This window comes from Perna viridis, chromosome 2, assembly GCF_037379345.1.
Source record: "Perna viridis isolate PV_CMFRI_1.1 ecotype Kerala chromosome 2, ASM3737934v1, whole genome shotgun sequence".
In the NCBI taxonomy this organism is placed as follows: Eukaryota; Metazoa; Mollusca; class Bivalvia; order Mytilida; family Mytilidae; genus Perna; species Perna viridis.
In genome coordinates this window covers 12,596,089-12,613,919 of record NC_142446.1, presented here as the reverse complement: position 1 = coordinate 12,613,919, position 17,831 = coordinate 12,596,089, and the positions used below count along the sequence as shown (strand labels likewise).

Sequence of the window (17,831 nt, the reverse complement as noted above, 5' to 3'; positions counted from 1 at the left end):
AAACAGCCCATACAAGCAGAATTACACCCCGGTAATACCTATCAGTAGAAGTTGTTATACACTCACAAAGTTAGGGGGTTCATAGGATTTAAGGAATTACACTGTCTGTCTGTCTGTCTGTCTGTCTGTCTGTCCCTTCATTTGTCCACATATCTGGTAAGAGCAACTTCTCTCCTAAAAAGCTCAAAGGATTTCAATAAAATTTTGTTAAAAGGTAAGGCATCATAAATAGATGTACATGGATGAACAGAATTAGTGCCTAATGCCAAGGAATGGAGATAATCCAGTTTGAGGATTTACATGAGCAACTAATCCTTTTTAGATACAGATCTGTATTTTGGAGAAAACAATATAATTCAACCAAATACAAAAGTGTTACTCTTGCATAGTGTCATTTTTATATACAATTTTGTCTTAAAATGGCAAATTAAGACTGGTTAAGTGACAGTTTCTAAATTCAGAAATTCAAGTGAATTTAGTGAATGAGTAATCAAGGGAACCAAGGTTATAGCAGTAATCAAAAGAATGTAATCCAGGGACAGACCAGACATGGAAAACAGACATACACATCAAAGAACATAAAGTAACTAAAATCATACATACAAAGTAACAAAAGTAAATAAACAATTCGGACTACACTGAAAACTGGGAGCATGGACCAGGTGCACCGGTAGGGTAAGCGTCCTCTGCTTTTCTAGAAACACCTGCCGATTTGCTCATAAAAAGTTACGTCTGGGGTAGTCGAAAGAGGAAAGGAAAACTGACACGTTGAACAAATCAGTTGTCATAGCGCAGATGAATGCACCGTAACAATCCACGAGTTCATGATCATGGCCATAAAACTTCTGTAGTGACGACTTCAATCTTGTAGCACCATATCCCTGTTCCAGAAGCCTATTTGTTAGAATTCTATCACGATACAAAAAGTCTGCATAGTTTTGGCAAGCTCTGGCATAACATATGAGTTGTGATATGAACATTCCATACGCAGGTGCTGAAGGGATGTTGCCACAGATGAAAGGAAAGTTTACAATTCTGAATGAGAAGTCATCATGTTCGTCCTAAAGTTTGATCAATAGTTTTCCTTTACCGTCGACTTGTAAGTGTAGGTCAAGATATGAGGATGACTTCACAGTGTCTGTAGTAACGTTTATCTCAAGTTCTTTTGGGTAGATGTGATGTATCAAATCCCCAAAGTTAGGATTGCTTAAAGATAATACGTCATCTATATAGCGGAAACTGAGATTAAAGGATCTACCTAAACAATATTCTTTCTTTCAGATCAGATCAGCTATAAAGTCAGCCTCATAAGAGTGAAGGAAAAGGTCAGCAAGTAGAGGAGCTCAATTTGTTCCCATTGCACTGCCAACCGTTTGCTGAAAAACGCGTCCATCACACCGGACAAATATGTTGTAAATTAAAAATTCCAGCATTTTGTAAATATCTTCTTCTGTATACTTGGAAGACGATTTGGAATTATTTATTACAAAGTATGAGGCATCTCTATCAAAAACTATATGTATATGTATACATGTATTTGTATCTAGGAGTGCCATCTTTCTTGGAAAAACAACGATGTATAATGTTTGTAAGTTAGGATTTTAACTGAGTATGGGGAATAGAAGTAATCATAGGTTTTAATGCTATTATATTCTGATAATAGTCTTGAACTGATGACTCCAAAAGATCTTTCAATTTTTTCAGAATCCACATTGAATTAATACACTACGGGAGTAACAAGTGTTGTGGTAGGACTGCATACCCTGTTTGACAGCTGTGAGTATAGAAGTTAGAAAGAGGTTTAATGGTACATTTTGCAGATCCAGCTATGTAACGTTGTTTGTATGGATTCTTGTGGAGTTTAGGAATCCACTACAGAGACGGTAAATTACAATCATCGTCCTTGGTAGAGAGATCAAAAGACGATAGCACACATTTATGGTTTTCCACAATCTCTTCTTTGGAGAGTGTGGTGGCAATATACGTCTTATCACTGCTATTATTTTCTACATCTACCTCTGATAATAAACATTGGATGTAAAACATTTTGCAGACAAAAATAATGTTGTTTTTGGGTTTGTCTGCTGGTACGACAACATATTTGTCATGTATAGTAGACAATGTTTTTGCTACATCGGGGTCTTTGAAAACTGATGTAGCATTGGCACTCATTGACCTACTTAAAACTTTCATTCGTTTTTGCAAGAACAGACAGGTGGCCATGGTTTAGCCTTGAAGTCCTCAATCTCGAGGTTATGCAATAGTCTTTTATAATAGAAAATTTTGGATGTAATGGGTGAAGTATAGGAATATGAAATAATTGGTATTGATTTGTCTTTGAAATATGGGGGAAATTTGTTGGTAACGTTTTGTGATGGAGGATGTTAGCCCAATAAATTGCACCTATACCTTTGTTGACAAACAGTAGTGGAAGAAATGATCATTTTTCTTCATCTTGACTTTTCACACAAACTGGTTTAAAGAGTCTGTGGAAACCAATATCTAAAATGATGGAAACAAGTCTGTATATTGATGAGGTAGGGTCAGAAACAGGAGTGTCAAGACTTGTTTTGTAAAGGGAGTGTACCTTTAAATGTTTCATACTAACTTGTAGTTGTATTACTAATCCATGCAGTAGGTGAAAAGTGATGATTTTTTTCGGTCAAATAACATCCTCTGGAAAAATCTAATGTGAAAATTATCAGGATTAAATTTTAACCAGAGAGTATTATTTCATGCAATAGCTCTTATAAATATGTTCAAATGCATTAAAATGGTTTGCCGAGTAAAGCTTTATACAACCTCAGAGGTTGAACCCTGAACAGTTGGGACAAGTAAGGACATATCATCCAAACTTGAATACATCTTTGAATTTTGATTGTGATTAAATACTTGACATGGGATAAGAGTTTGCCTAGAATCAATGTGGCCCCTATTTCCTAAATGGTTCCAGTCATGACCTCCAAAATCAATCTCAACTTTCTTATTGGGTATTGCACCTTGTCCCCACTTACTTATAATCAGGTTATTGTTTGCAGATCAAAAAAATTCTTGTTTATGTCCCTCAATCCTTAACAAATCAAGTCTTAACCTCTAACATTTGTTGAACAATATCATAAAAATCCATGTGTCCTATAAAGGAGTTAAATAGTATTACTTTTATGAAATGCTTGTTTTTGGCCCTAAACTTTGATTGGGTCAGAGTCTAAAAAAGAATATCAGCCTTACTTTCGTGGTTTTCAACCTGGTAAAATTTTACAAAGATCAACCAGTATTCAAGTTATGGCATAAAAAGGAAGTGCAACAAAAGACATGAATGATGACAGACCCATACCATTTTAATAGCCAAAATCAGGGTCTAATATAGTCAGTGTAAGTGGTCTATTCACTATCATGGTCACTGTAAGAAGGTCAATTCACTAACATGGTCACTGTAAGAAGGTCAATCCACGAACATGGTCACTGTAAGAAGGTCTATTCATTAACATAGTCAGTGTAAGAAGGTCTATTCACTTGTATGTCACTGTAAGAATATTGAATATTTCCTCAGATCTCAAAAATTAAATCAAACATAGAGAATACAATATTTTATTGGAAGTATCAACAAATGTAAATATTAATTATCACAGTCTTATTATAATTAGTTGTACAAATATCACAGTTATAAATTACATGGCAACTCAAAACAATCTTTTCCAAATAGAAAACAATTAAAATGCTTTTGGACAAACTAAATGCAACATTGGTAGCTTTAATGAGTTATCTTCCCTTCCCTCTTTCTTGGAGTACACAAAGAGAAGCAGTACAGTTATTCTGTTGTGTGATATAAAGGACAGATTTGAAGTATGAATCTAAATAAGCAAGATTTTGTTTATCAACACAGGATTTGTTTTTGCTGCATTCACCAACCTTTTTAATTATAAATTGGGGGAAAGTATGTTCATCATAAAACATTTGGAATTTTAAAGTACTATTTAATCACATACAGTTTTATCTAAAACTTATTTCATACTGATTTCGATCCATTTTCTTCTCCAATTATCTTAATTGAATTTAAATGTTGATTTAAACCTAAGTTGATATAACAAACTATATTTCTACATCTATCTGTTTGCTTTGGAGTGTTTTCAAGTTCTGTATGCAAATTAATAGATATGTCAAATATTTTAAAAGCCATTTATAATTTGAGAATACTTTGAAAGACTCGAGTTTTCAAGATAAGGTTCTTGGTTATGTTAATACATTTAAAGACCTTTTACTAACTTGCCAATAAACAAAATCACGCAGCACAATTGCTAACTGTATTTCAGTTGGTAACAAATAAACCATGAAACTAAATTGTAATCATCAAAGTGTAACCAGAATTTTTACACCAACTTATATCTAATCCTTTGTTCTTATAGTTATATTTTCATTTGCAATTAAAAAGATTTGAAACAAAGATTCCTAGTCCTAAAAAGTGACTATAAAGGTTGAATTGACTGAGTACAAAAAACAATATAGCCCCTATTGATATATATAATTACTGGAAGTCATGCTATGTCTAAACAAGAGACTTAAATATATCTTTGTATACCTATAATATTGGTTTTAAATTTTACTATTATTTGCATTTATTATCTCTGTGGCTCATTTTGGTATTCAAAAACTGACACCAAGTCAAAGAAAAATAAAGCCAATAGCTTTTTAAGCACAACTGAATTCATATTAATGGTATTCAAATTCAATTTAAATAAGAAAAGAAAATAAAACAACTGAACCTACAAAATAATACATAATAACTAAATTCCTTTGGCACTATTCATTTGGAAACAAAAAAAAAACACTGCATATTATGTTTATCATTAGACAAATAGAGTTACTGATGGGTTAAACATACAGGTAACAGTTATTATGACAACTCAGAAACAAAAATAACAATGGTACAAACATTAAACTATGAACAAGATGATTCTAACGGAATTAGTGAATGCACATGAAAAAAGGATTACAAAAGAATGATTAATAAGGTGGGTAAATTTTAGAGCAAAATAAAAAAAGCCCTTAATAACTACTATAAAGCTGCCCTTCGTAACTGATCTCTCTTGTTTAAAGAATTGACTGAAGTGTGGCAGGTTTAAATTTAATCTCTATAGGAGGCATACCAAAAACAAAAATTTGCAGTCTGTCCTTCTCCAGAATCTTGTAATGGTATACTGAATACAAATGTAAAATAAAAATTAGCACTAAAGATTGATGAATGAGGAAGAAATTTTTATATCAAAGTCATATACCAAAGCCAAAAATTTTGCTATACAACCATGAACTGTATATATAGGAAAAATATCAAAAAAGGCAAGACCATGATGAATACAGATGATACCAGATATGTGATGAATCAACATTATTTCCAAATGCCTGCTCTGCTGCCAACAATTTAAAAAAAATCTTTGCCTAAAATCAAAAGATGATGAAGCACTTTGTACATAAAGATGATATCTTGTCAAATGCATTTGGAGAATGAATTAATGCAACATTTCATAAAAAATGTTAAACCATTACCTGAGAAAGAATTAATAGACAGATAAACTTCATATACACTGAAATAATAATTATAAAAAAAAAAACTTAAATCATGATCTACATATATAAAACAGAACCTGTGTTATCTTATACATAATAGTACCAAAACAAGGATGGTATAAGGCAGCTTGTTTGAATACACACTTTAAAAATGTAAATATCAGTTTCATGGATAATTCAGGATACCAGCTGGCACAGAATTCTAGAATGCATGGAAGTTAATTAGACAGGTTGCGAGCTTGTACAAAATTCTAGAATACTTGAAAGTTATCTCAGACAGGTTGCCAGCTTGTATAGGATCCTGGAGTACTTGGAAATTGTATTCATCTAAACTACACTGGTAAGCATCAGTTAAAGTTCAGTTTCTGTCACAGGATCAGTCAGCTGAAGAACTAAGTCAAAAGATGTTGGTGGTAGCTCATTTAACCAACAACTATGAATTATCTCCAAAAGCTGAAATAATACAATATCAAATGTAATGCTTTTTTTCAATCATACTAGTTTGTTTTGTGCTATGTATGATAAAGGATCAATTCAATGAAAAACGTAAAACTAATGGCTCTAAAGAGACTGAATCACCTGGCTAAAGCTACATTATATTGTTTGTAAAAGCAATCATATTTTTTCAAGGATACAAAATCCCAACAAAACTTTTCTGCAGGAGACCCTAGCAGACAACAATATCAACTTTAATTGAATTCAATCCAGTAGTTTCTGAAGAGATGATTTTTGAAAGTATCATTATAAAAAATAGCTAAGAAACACCCCAAAAAGACCAATACAGATGATTTTTTAAAGTAATACAAACGTGACATCAAAATAGCAACCAAAAAATTCCAAAAAGGGCATTAACTCCAAAAAAAGGTTAACTGATTTTCATGAAAACTTGACCGCAAATAAATCTCATAATACTGAACACATTTATGGTTAGATAAGCCTTACAGTTTTGGAAATATGTATATGAAAAGTGCTGTCTGACCTTCACAGATATACATGAAAATTTGACAGATTAATCTCATCTTGCTGAACACTTTGTCAGAATGAGATCCAAGTAATTATACTTAAGTCATTGTCCAAACTTCAAAAATGCTTGGATTAAGGCCCTTTTGAGGCCCTTCATTATTTAACAGTTCAAGTCACAACCCTTAAATTCAATCCCAACTCTTTTATTTGTGCAAAGACACATAAAGGTTAAATTTAAAACAGATGCATTCATATTTACTCATGTTACTGTCAGAACATAACAAGTGCTATCTTTAAAAAAAAAAAAGATATTTGACGCAGTAAAATTTGTTCTTTTCACTTATACTTTTCTACATTTCTTTCAAAAAACAACACATAGCACGCAATGTCAATTTCAATACAGTTTTTTTCAAATGCCACTAAGTTATCAGTATTTGGCCAATCGTGATCAGGTGACTTGTGTTTCCAAGAGCGCCTTTAAGGTTAAGGGTAAAAATATAAATTATACCAACTGCATTGGAAAAAATGCATTTTTCTGGCCCCTTTTTAGATCTCATTCAAAATAAATTTAATCACAAGCCCAAAAAACAATCCCAGGCTTCCTTTTGCAGTTAGGCAACTTGTGGTATAATTTCATACAGATCATATGCTTATACTCAAGTTACTGAATGCACATCCTGAAAATGCCTGTTTAAGGCCCCTTTTTATCTCTAATTCCAAAACAGTTCAAGTCACATACCTAAATATTATTCTTAGGCTTCCATTTACAGAAAGGCAACTTGTGGTATAGTTTCATACAGATCTATATACTTATACTCAAGTTATTGAACCCTCATTATGAAAATGCCTATTTCTGGCCCCTTTTAAATCCCTTACTCCTAACAACTCAAGCCACAACCTAAAAAATCAATCCAAGATTTCCAGTTGAGGTGTGGCACCTTGTAGTATTATTTCATAATGATCTGTTCGGTAATACCCAAGTTATTAAGCTGATGTGGAAGTGTCTACAACGACGACGACAATGATGATGATGATAACATAAGTATACATTATACGATCAATAAAATTTATAGAAAGAATAATAAAATCAGAACAAAAATAAACATTCTACATGGGGATTTAATAAAACACCTATTTTTACCAGGAACCTTTCTTTAGTGGTTAGTAAAATCATACTTAAATTTTCATAACAATTGGTCAACCACAACTGAAGCCATCACACAGAAATGAAGTGTCCACAGACCAACAACTACTCCATAACATTTTGCATCCACAATTTCTTTGCAGTCTTATAAAAACTGCTGTCTGACCTTTGTGTTATATTTTTAGTATTGGTGGCTATTTTTGTCTAATGATAAAAAAATCCCTAAAAACATGTCACACAGATGCCCTAAAGAAACATTCATACAAAATATCATTTGGTCCAGCAGTGTCAGAGGAGAAAAGTTAAGAAAAATTGCTAATGACGACAGACAACAATAGATGACAAGTGACAGCAATAGCTCACATGGCCACTTGGACCAGGTGAGTTAAAAAGGCATTTCAATTCATTCAAGATATTCACAAGCCTAGAATATTCTCCATCCATTAGTCAGGATGGAAATATAAATCTTATTTTATACTTCATTTCACATGTATACTAGTAGTAATTAAGTCTAATAAATCATTAAAATGCTTTCTAATCAATATGAGGACAAGCATGTTCATGGAAAAGTATAAAAAGTATACATCAATAAGAGACACAAGTTTTTAGAAAAAAAGCAAAAAATTAAAAAAATAGCTTGTCTTTACCTTTAAAATGAATACTTATGATTGGCTGATGCTAACTGACAGCACTGCACACTTAGACCATGTCCCCTCAAAAACATACCCAACAATAAACATTGATCCAGCAACAAGATATGTAGATTTACCATGATACACCAATAGGAAACTAATTTTAGTTTTTATTACTTTATAAATCTCAAATGTAAAATCAAAAATTTATAAAGATAGAAAAGGAGGCAACATCAATAGGAATAAACAGTTCACTAAAAATTCATAGAAATTGCTGGAAGCTTTTTTTCTGAGGTATTGTCCAAAAACAGGATATCACCATTTTTATGAATGTAGTCCCATAATATGAAGATGTGAAATGGTAAATTAAAAAAAAATTGACATGGAGCTTGCATAAATAGAATTTTAAAAAATTCCTTAATTTTCATAGACAATGGTAAACCATAAAACATCATGTCAGTAAAAAAGTGCACATAACAATCATCTAGTTTACAAGTTGCCATAAAAAAATCCAGTAAAGTTTTGTATGAATTCTAATAAGGATCAGTTCATGTAATGGTATACCAGTATTTAAGCCAACAAATGTTCACAATTTACTGTTTATTTCCATCAAAGGTAACAACTAATAAAAGGAGCTGTCATACAGTTTAGACTTTTGTGACGCCTTCTAATAAGAATCAACATCATAATTAAAAGTTTATTTTTTACCTACTTAAGTTTTCAAACAGCAAATTAATAATATTCAGTCAGTAAAGGGACTTGTTTTGCATTTTCAATCCTAGACACTTCTGTAGACCTTCCATAAAGATTTTTTTTATCAATTACAGTTTCCATAGGTGAAAAATCAAAAACAATAACTAATATAAATTTTGTCCATCTAAGGGGAATTACTCTCGTCAGGAGTTGTCATACATCTTCACTTGAATGGACAACTTTTAAGCTAGAAAGTTATAAAATAATTTTTTTCTTTAGATGCAGGGAATTGATTTTGAGGTATGACTGTAAATTTCAAATTAATTACCTGTGAGCCAATATTACCAAGTTGGCCTCCCTGTTGTAGCTTTGTTTTAAGAGTGGAAAAACTGTCAAAGCTAGCAGGCAGCATGTCATGAAATGAAACAAGATTTAGTTGACTTGTCATTTTACGTAGATTTATCACATGCTTCTCGTTCATTCCTTCAAGTAATGGAACATCAATATCAAGGTCAATGTTATCATTATAATCATTCATACACTGTCCTTCATTCATTGGCTGATACATTTGTTCATAGTTTAATGGAGAATCGAAGTCAGGATCTAGCAATGGAAACTGACTGTTTTGTTTGTCTATAGGTTTGTTAGAATATACTCTGTCAATATAAAGTTCAGCATCAACAACGACTGATGGCTGGTGATGTTTTGGCAACCCAGATGACTGTGTTGTACTGTTATGCACACTAGCAGTTTCAGACTCCTCAGATGTATGAGGCTGATTTAACATAGCTTCTTCTCCAGATAGATTCTGGAATGACTCATCAAGGAGAGATTTCTGATGAGCAGGTGATCGATTACTAGAACTGGGACTCCTAGATTCCTCAGGAATTTCTCTTATTATATCATCTAACTGAATTCTATTAATTTTTCTCCTTTTAGGTTGATCTTTTCTGGATTTTCTATTTTGTCTATGAGGAGGGCTTAGAGTATTGGTGTTACTAGTTGACTTGAAAAAACCATTTGATTCCAGGTCATGAAACAATTTTTGATCATCAGAAACATTTCCAGAATCCTCTGTTTCATTCACAATAACTTCAGGTTGTCTTATACCTGAGAATTTAGGCATGTCAGAAGAAATAGCTGATACTCTAAGAGGAACTCCTTTTTTAGTGAGTTCCTTGTATCTTCTTGTTGCTGCTACTGGACTTGCATATACATTTGGTCCTCGTACTTCCTTAGAAATTCCTCCAGTAGTTTTGGGTCTTGATGAATGTGACAGAGTTTTTTGTCTTACCTCTGATTTCAATTGGCCAATACTGTTTGGTTTTTGACTGCCTCTATCTATTTGTATATCATTGAAGTCTTTTATAGCTTCTGGGGAGGCAGATGAGACTTCAATTATCCTAGACATACTTGATACTGGACGTGTTTCCTCATCAGAATTTTGTGGTACTATGTCTTTTTCTGGTAAAACCTGTTCATCTATATCATCAAGCTCTGATTCGACAGTTTGATCCTGAGAATCATAAACTATAGCCTTATTTTCAAATCCTGTTAACACAAAAGCAGTCTCTGATAAATTATGTCTGCTCTTGTCAATTGATACATATGGAAGTTCTTCAACTTGAACTGCTGTCTGACATTTTTCTGGATTTATATAACTTAATTTTTGCCCACGCTGATTGCGATAATAATCGGAAGAAAAGTCACTACTTTCACTATCAAATCCACTGTCACTAATCCTAGCTTTGTTTTTTTGTAAGAGAAGTTTTTTCCTCATTTGATTTTCTTTGAAAGGTAAATCAAGGTCAGTTGTATGACCATCTGTGTCAACATCTGCTTGAGATGATAATGAAGTCAGTTCGCCACTAGTTAATGATACATCAGCCTTTCTCACACGTACACTTGACCCAATACTACTAGCGCTGTCATTACTACTAAAACTAGAATATCGAGAGACTCCAAACTTAAATTTATCATATGTCTTGAACTCCTTGACCTTCTTGTCTTCTATGTTAATACAGCCTTGTTCTTCAGGTGTTGGTAAGTTTTCAATGCTTTGAGTTTTCAATTTTTTCACATTTGCATATTTAACTTGAAGATTAGCTTTTTCACGTTTATCAGACAGAGGAAAAACTGGCATACTTCCACTTTTGTTGCCCAGTTTTTTTTGCAAAGCATTTCTTGCTTGTGATTTCTTCCTCTGTGATTCACTTCGTGTTAATTTTGAATCACAAGGATCTTCTGATATTGTCACAGTTTTTTCCACTGATTTTGACCGTTTTTTCTTTGATTGTTTTGTTTTAATTACAGAGATGTTATTTAATTTTTCATCAGGTTTATCAGTTACATCTTTGATAAATACTGGTTTGATTTTTTGTATTTGCTTGTGATCTTTTGCAGCATCCGTCTGTTGTTGAATGGTGTGCCCTAGATTTCTAAGTTCTTTATGGGCCAAGTCTAAGTCATGTTTGAAGTTCTCATTGTCCTCATTTTCAGACACTTCTGTAGTTTCTATTATTTCCTGAAGCCCAGAACTTGTTCTATGAAGAACCTGGGTTCCAGAATATGTTCGATGGACAGATTTTTGTAGCATATTTGATCCTGAAGAGGTTCTGTAAAATGGATGTGGTGCCATTTTCCTCACAAATTTACCCTGTAGTTCATCATAATAGTCAATAAGTTCAAACCTTTGTGGACCTGGTCCATCATTTCTCCAATAATCCTTCGACCTAGTCACCTTATCCCTGGTGATCAGATGCTCCTTACTTTCAGAATTTTTACTTCGTTGTACAGAAACAGTTTCAGTCATTCCAGGAAGACAATCAATGATTTCATCAAGATTGTTCCTATTTTCCTCTATCATTTCCACTGGTAGAGGTAGATTTGACCATAGTGATGCCCTTGAATCCTGAGATACTGTATTTCGTAGACCATGTGATCGTGGGTATTCCATATCACTCAATATGCTCCACTGATCACTGTAATTAGATACTGTACGATGTATTGGATAACCACTATTACTAGAAAACAGTTGTCCACTATTACCTGACATTGTTCTATGAATTTGTTCACTATTACCCGACATTGTTCTATGAATTTGTGCACTATTACCTGACATTGTTCTATGAATTTGTTCACTATTACCTGACATTGTTCTATGAATTTGTTCACTTTTATCTGACATTGTTCTGTGCATTTGTTCACTATTAGAAGACACAGATTTATGTATTTTATCTTGTCGTCCTGACATTGCCAGTTGTAGTGAGTGATCGGAAAGTTTTCTGGTCATTCTATTCTCATGTACTTTTTGATATGTGTTAGTTCTATACAAGTTGTGTTGTGCTAGCTGAAGACTGTGATGACTTTCATTTGATTTGTATAAAGTGTTGTCATGCTCATGGTGCATAGAATCATTGTGTTTCTGTTTATGTAGCCTCTGTCTTACTGTCTGAATGTCTTCCTCTGAAACTTGTTCATCTGAATCATAATGCTCAGATTTGGTCTTAGGTTTAAATGCTGAGACAGCTGTTTCAGAACCTGTAATAGTTCTGAATTTAGAAATCATCCATTTTTTGCTGTCAACTTTTTTCAGTTTAATTTTTCCTTGTGGTTTTTGAACCTCTGATGACACAAATGCATCTCCATTTTTAGGTTTTGATGGTCTAAGTGTTTGGTTCTCAGGAGAATCAGTACAGATGTCCCATGGATCAGGAGCTTGATTCTTTTTCTTCTGCTTTTTAGAAAATGGAGATTTACTTCTTGACCTCTTTGGTAATGGTTCTGGAGTTTGTTCCCTACTATCAAACAATGTGATTGCAGGTGAGTGATATGACCTTGATATGTCGGGAGATAACGTCCTCGACCTCTGACTTTTACATGATTGTGCTGACAAAGGTCGACTTCCTGGTGACATACTCCTACTTCGTTTATAGTCTTCAATTACTTCACCAGGGGATCTTAAACCAATGGGTTTCTGGCAATAAAATTCATCCTCAAAATCTGAGTCATTGTAATAAGGACCGTCATAATGATGTTGGCATTTTTTGTGATTTTCCTCATGAATATATTGATCCCATTCATATTGATAGGTTGCAAATTTCTTTTCACACATGTTTGATATAATTTCCAATGCAATGAGTGCAAATGATCGAATATCAGGAAGGAAGAAATTTCTTTTATCTCTAATACTGTGTCCTGTAGATTGCTGCATAGCTCCAAATATCAATGTGTCCTCAAAATCACCAATGGCAGCTCTCATAACCATACTCTGTAAATGAAGATTAATACTAAAAAATATATATATAGTCTTTGTGAATACCAGAATTTTTTTTTACAGGATGAGGGTTGCTATCCATGAATATCTACTGTATAGAGTAGATATCATCATCTTTGCTTCATCTAGTTATGATTAAAATTGATCTAAAAAATCTGCCAGAAATAATTAACAGGCTTGTAGTGCTAAATACATATAAGTAACTCATTTGTACATAGCATCAATCCAAATTTGAACTTGCAAATTTTTTTTAACTATGTCCCAAAAATTTATCTACCCATAAGTGTTTTGTTCTTACATGCATGGAAAAAATGTTAACTTAAAAGTATGTATATTTCAAATTTTTAAAATGACTTAATGAGTGCAAATCTTTGAAAGAACCTGGTGAAATCTGAAATATTAAAAAACTACAGATCTGATATAATTTCATCAAAAGTGGTTACTCTATATGAATTAATCACCATTTGACACAATTACAGGAAATCTTAAATACATGACATAACATGGCATAAAACTATGTACAAATTAATAATTTCTCATAAAATTACAAGCTGCATTTCTGCAAATCTCTTTCTTTAAATCATAAAAGCAGTTCAACGTAACTATTCAAGATCAATCTATGGAAGCAAATTCTTAAACCTAAGCATTTCAGATTGTGTATAATTTTCAAGCATATACATCAATAGTACTATGCATATTACAGTTAAATTTACACAGAGAAGACCAAAAGTAGATTCAGAATGAATTAATCATAGGAATTCCTGAATATAATTAACAGTGGTGCCCCATATAAACATAAATATGCATGTATGTATACAATGTTTGAAGCATATTAGGAGGTTCTATATAAAAGGTACATTTTCTACAGGTGTGATGTTTGTACCTTTAACACATGGTTGGTAATCTGTCCATACATATAAACTGGTACTTCTCCTGACTAATGTAACATACACAATTAATTTCCTTGTATCTATGTTAATTGTCATAACAACATTTTTTTTTTCTCTCTTTAAAGAATAAATCATGAAATTCATTCATTTATGAGTATCTGAAGACATGCATGTACTGGTAATTAAATATAAATAAAATTGCCTTAAAAACAGCAGTGGGCTTCTGCTTCAAAGTGAAGTAGTAAACAGTGATCAGGATTACTGTTCATTCATTCTTTTTTTCCCAAGTCTGTCACACTTTTGTATCCTTAACTCCTCTTAAATCACTTGCTTGATTTTCATTAAATTTTAAGGAGCAGTTCGGTTAGGTGATGTATTGAAAGGAAGTTTAGTTACAAGTTGTGCATGATATAGGCTTTGCCATCAACTCAGAACAATGGTTATTATGGTAAAAAAGGCATGCATTAACAGGTACCCACTTTCACAAGAAAATTGAAACATACATTTTCATAAGTTTGAAAACATTTCTTGACAAAATTTGTCAAATGAATTTTATTCTACAGATACTTGTTTTTCATGAATTAATCCACTTTTTTTGTGGTGGTACTTATCATATAAAAACATATCTTTTTCATGGTGGTCCTTAAAATATAAAAACATATGTTTTTCATGTGTTTTTCCAAACATTTGAGAAACATATGTTGCAATTTTTCTGAGTTTCTCCCCATTAATCACTTCTTAAATATTAATGACAAATTTTGAGTTTCCATTAACATAACATGGACTACATCATTGATTCAGATGGATGGTAGGGTGTACCTCATATATACCCAGGTGTATTCCCAACTCCTTAACTACAAGTTAATGCCATTATGCCCCTGTTTAGATTTATTTTCCATGGAGTAAAATGAAGTTCCTACTTTATCTGTATCTGGTTTTTATATTTTATCTTTTGATTTGAAGAAGTTTAGGATTTACTGGTACATTAAATGGAGATTCTAGAGAATATATATGATTGAATTGGTCAGAGATTGTTATTCTTTTTTTAGGTATGCTTGCAGTAATTCTGGTTATTTGACAAAATATCCTAAAATGCACATCTAATTCATGTCGACAGAAATTATATAACATTTAAAATGACACCTCCATAAACCTCAGCAGGGGGAATAATAAAAGACAATTTAAACAGATCAAATATCAGGACCAAAAACGTGTCATTACATCTCAGTAAAGGCAACTAATGAAAACAAACAGTCAAGTTAGACCATGAATATGGAGTCAATTATCTAATGCAATCAATATTTCAAACACATAATGTTTATTAGATCTAAACTGATATCATGAAGAAAACTTGATTACGTTATTGCAATGACAAACTGCATACAGTATGATGTAAATTAATGGCACTTAAGAATATTATACCTCAGCTGAGTCTTGCTTTATAGGAAAATAATGACTTAATTTAAGTACATGTCAACATAGTATAGACAAAGTTATAGCATGATCAGAGATGGATGAATAGATCTATAAATCCTTTTAGTAAGGGTAATAAATTGATATTTACTCAGTCAAAATGAGAACAAAAAATTATATCAATACTTGACAGGAGCTTGGTCAATACAAACTTTATAAAAGTGCAAAAAATTACTTGATGTTTTTTCCCAGTAATCAGACAAAAGCAAAAACTTTATACAAATCATGTGCTCTATCAAGAAGTTCTGTAACAGATTCAGATAAACAAAACAATCAGGTGTCTAGCAGTAAATACACACTTCTTCTGTAGCAAGACATCGAAATATAAAGAGCACTTTAGCTGAATGGACATGTCAGAAAGCACTTAAGGATGAATTAATTACTTACAGGGAGCGATCCTTTGAGGTAGATACAAGATGAGTTCAGATTGTTATGAAGTATATTCTGGTCATGTAGATAATAAAGTCCCTCTGCTACATCATGGATAATCATTCTCTGACATGCTTCAGGAAGGGGAGCTTCTAGCCTCTTGATGAGATCTTGTAATGTCCCACTGTTGGTTAATTCTAAACATATGATTCTGAAATGTTAATCAGAAATATATAATGATGATAATTCTTTCATGGAGATATATTGTTCAATCCTATTTCTTCATGTTTCGAGTAATATGCACATATACGTTACTGCTTTATTAAGTCTGAAAAACATTATAAAGTAAGATTGAACAGGATGAGAAAATGGGGATTACCTCGAATCACTAGTAACAATCTCGCCAGTAATGAGCGTCATCGTTTCATAGTATGGATTAGAACTACTTGTCCAAAGACACTGTAACAAACTTGCATGCTGTATTTTACGTAACATCCCTAGAACTACTATCTCCTGGGCCCAAGCCTTCACATGTTTGGGACCATACACCTTCATCAAGCCTTGCCTGGTGTGACTCTTTCCAATGTTCCATGTTGCTCGAAGTCTTAACTTTCCAGGAGCCTGAAAATAAAGGATTTTGATTTTTGGCATTGTGTATATGAAGAAGTGTGTCCTGTTTTGACTTTTCTATTAATTATCTAACTCACAACGAGCAGAAAAAATGAAATAACAAACATGTAAAGGATATCCTAAAATAGGGCATGATGGGTTGTCTTCAGGTTCTCCAAAAACAATAAAATAACATATTTATAAATAATTTGATTGTTCATGTCTCTTCTGGATAAGACAGGTTATAAACTAACTTGGTATTGTGACATCAATAACATCATTGGGTCTGCAATTCAAATACTCAGCTTTAATGAAGGGACAAATCTTAATTTTGACTGGAATTGATTAGAAATTAGATTATAGGGTTTGTTTTTAATTTTTGACCAAGTTATGCTCACATAACCAACTTTTAAAAGGACAGTTTGTGTTTGTTCATGATTAGCAGTTCATGAAGCAAAAACAGCCCTAAAGTTGGTGGTTTCACATAATCTGGTCAAAAATTAAAAACCATCCTTAAAAAAATGCAAATATATCCTACAAAAACTTCCATATCTACATGTATCCCAATTTGCTATACAAGGAGATATATTTGTTGACGAACAAATAACATCAGCATGTATTAAACTATTAAACAGTGTTCATACTATGAGGATATTATAAATCCAACATAACAGATGTTCATTAACTGCTTAAGGTGGGAATCACAACAAAAAATTGCTGATTGTCGTCTATGCATAAAGCATTGTTTACAAATGTTTTACATACAAATTACATAATGAGCAAGTCCAACTAACTGAATCTCATTAAGTCAGTAGTTAACAGTTGTATCAATACAAGAGGCTCTAATAATTAGCACAAAGAAGTAGTACAGTTTTATGTAAACGTTGAACTATGACTGGGTTTTCTGACTGTTATTCTAAGGTTGTAATAGTGGTCTACATTATCATCTTTGGAAAGTTTGTATTAACTGTATGTCTTACATTATTGGAAGTTAACCTTGCTTGAATATTGTAACTTCATAAAGCCATAGTCATATAAAGAATAAAAGTTTTATTACTGTAATTTCAAAGATGGAAAATTAGTAATTGGTAACTCGTCAATTACCTGAAAAAGATTAATCCACTATCAAGCATTTCATAATTCAAATGTCTCGAAGTGCATTCTTTTTGTCAATATATTACTGACACATATTTGTGTCTCTACTCAAACCATACATTGAC

The 17,831-nt window shown here is 32.5% G+C and overlaps 1 protein-coding gene across 4 annotated transcripts in view; it reads right to left on the bottom strand.

Moving 5' to 3' along the window:
• Positions 1 to 3,574: 3,574 nt before the first annotated feature.
• Positions 3,575 to 17,831, bottom strand: part of LOC148623673 (uncharacterized) — a 39,434-nt gene continuing 25,177 nt past the window's right edge. For 2 of the 4 annotated variants that reach the window (XM_088565667.1, XM_088565668.1), the window contains 5 exons: positions 16,382 to 16,623; positions 16,021 to 16,213; positions 14,154 to 14,207; positions 9,323 to 13,264; positions 3,575 to 6,015 (listed from right to left, as the gene is read on the bottom strand). In XM_088565667.1, coding sequence (XP_088421793.1) covers positions 5,914 to 6,015; positions 9,323 to 13,264; positions 14,154 to 14,207; positions 16,021 to 16,213; positions 16,382 to 16,623 — 4,533 coding nt within the window. In that variant the 3' untranslated portion in view covers positions 3,575 to 5,913. Of the gene's footprint in view, positions 6,016 to 9,322; positions 13,265 to 14,153; positions 14,208 to 15,582; positions 15,598 to 16,020; positions 16,214 to 16,381; positions 16,624 to 17,831 lie in introns of all 4 variants that reach the window. The other 2 variants (XM_088565669.1, XM_088565670.1) reach the window with 2 other exon arrangements.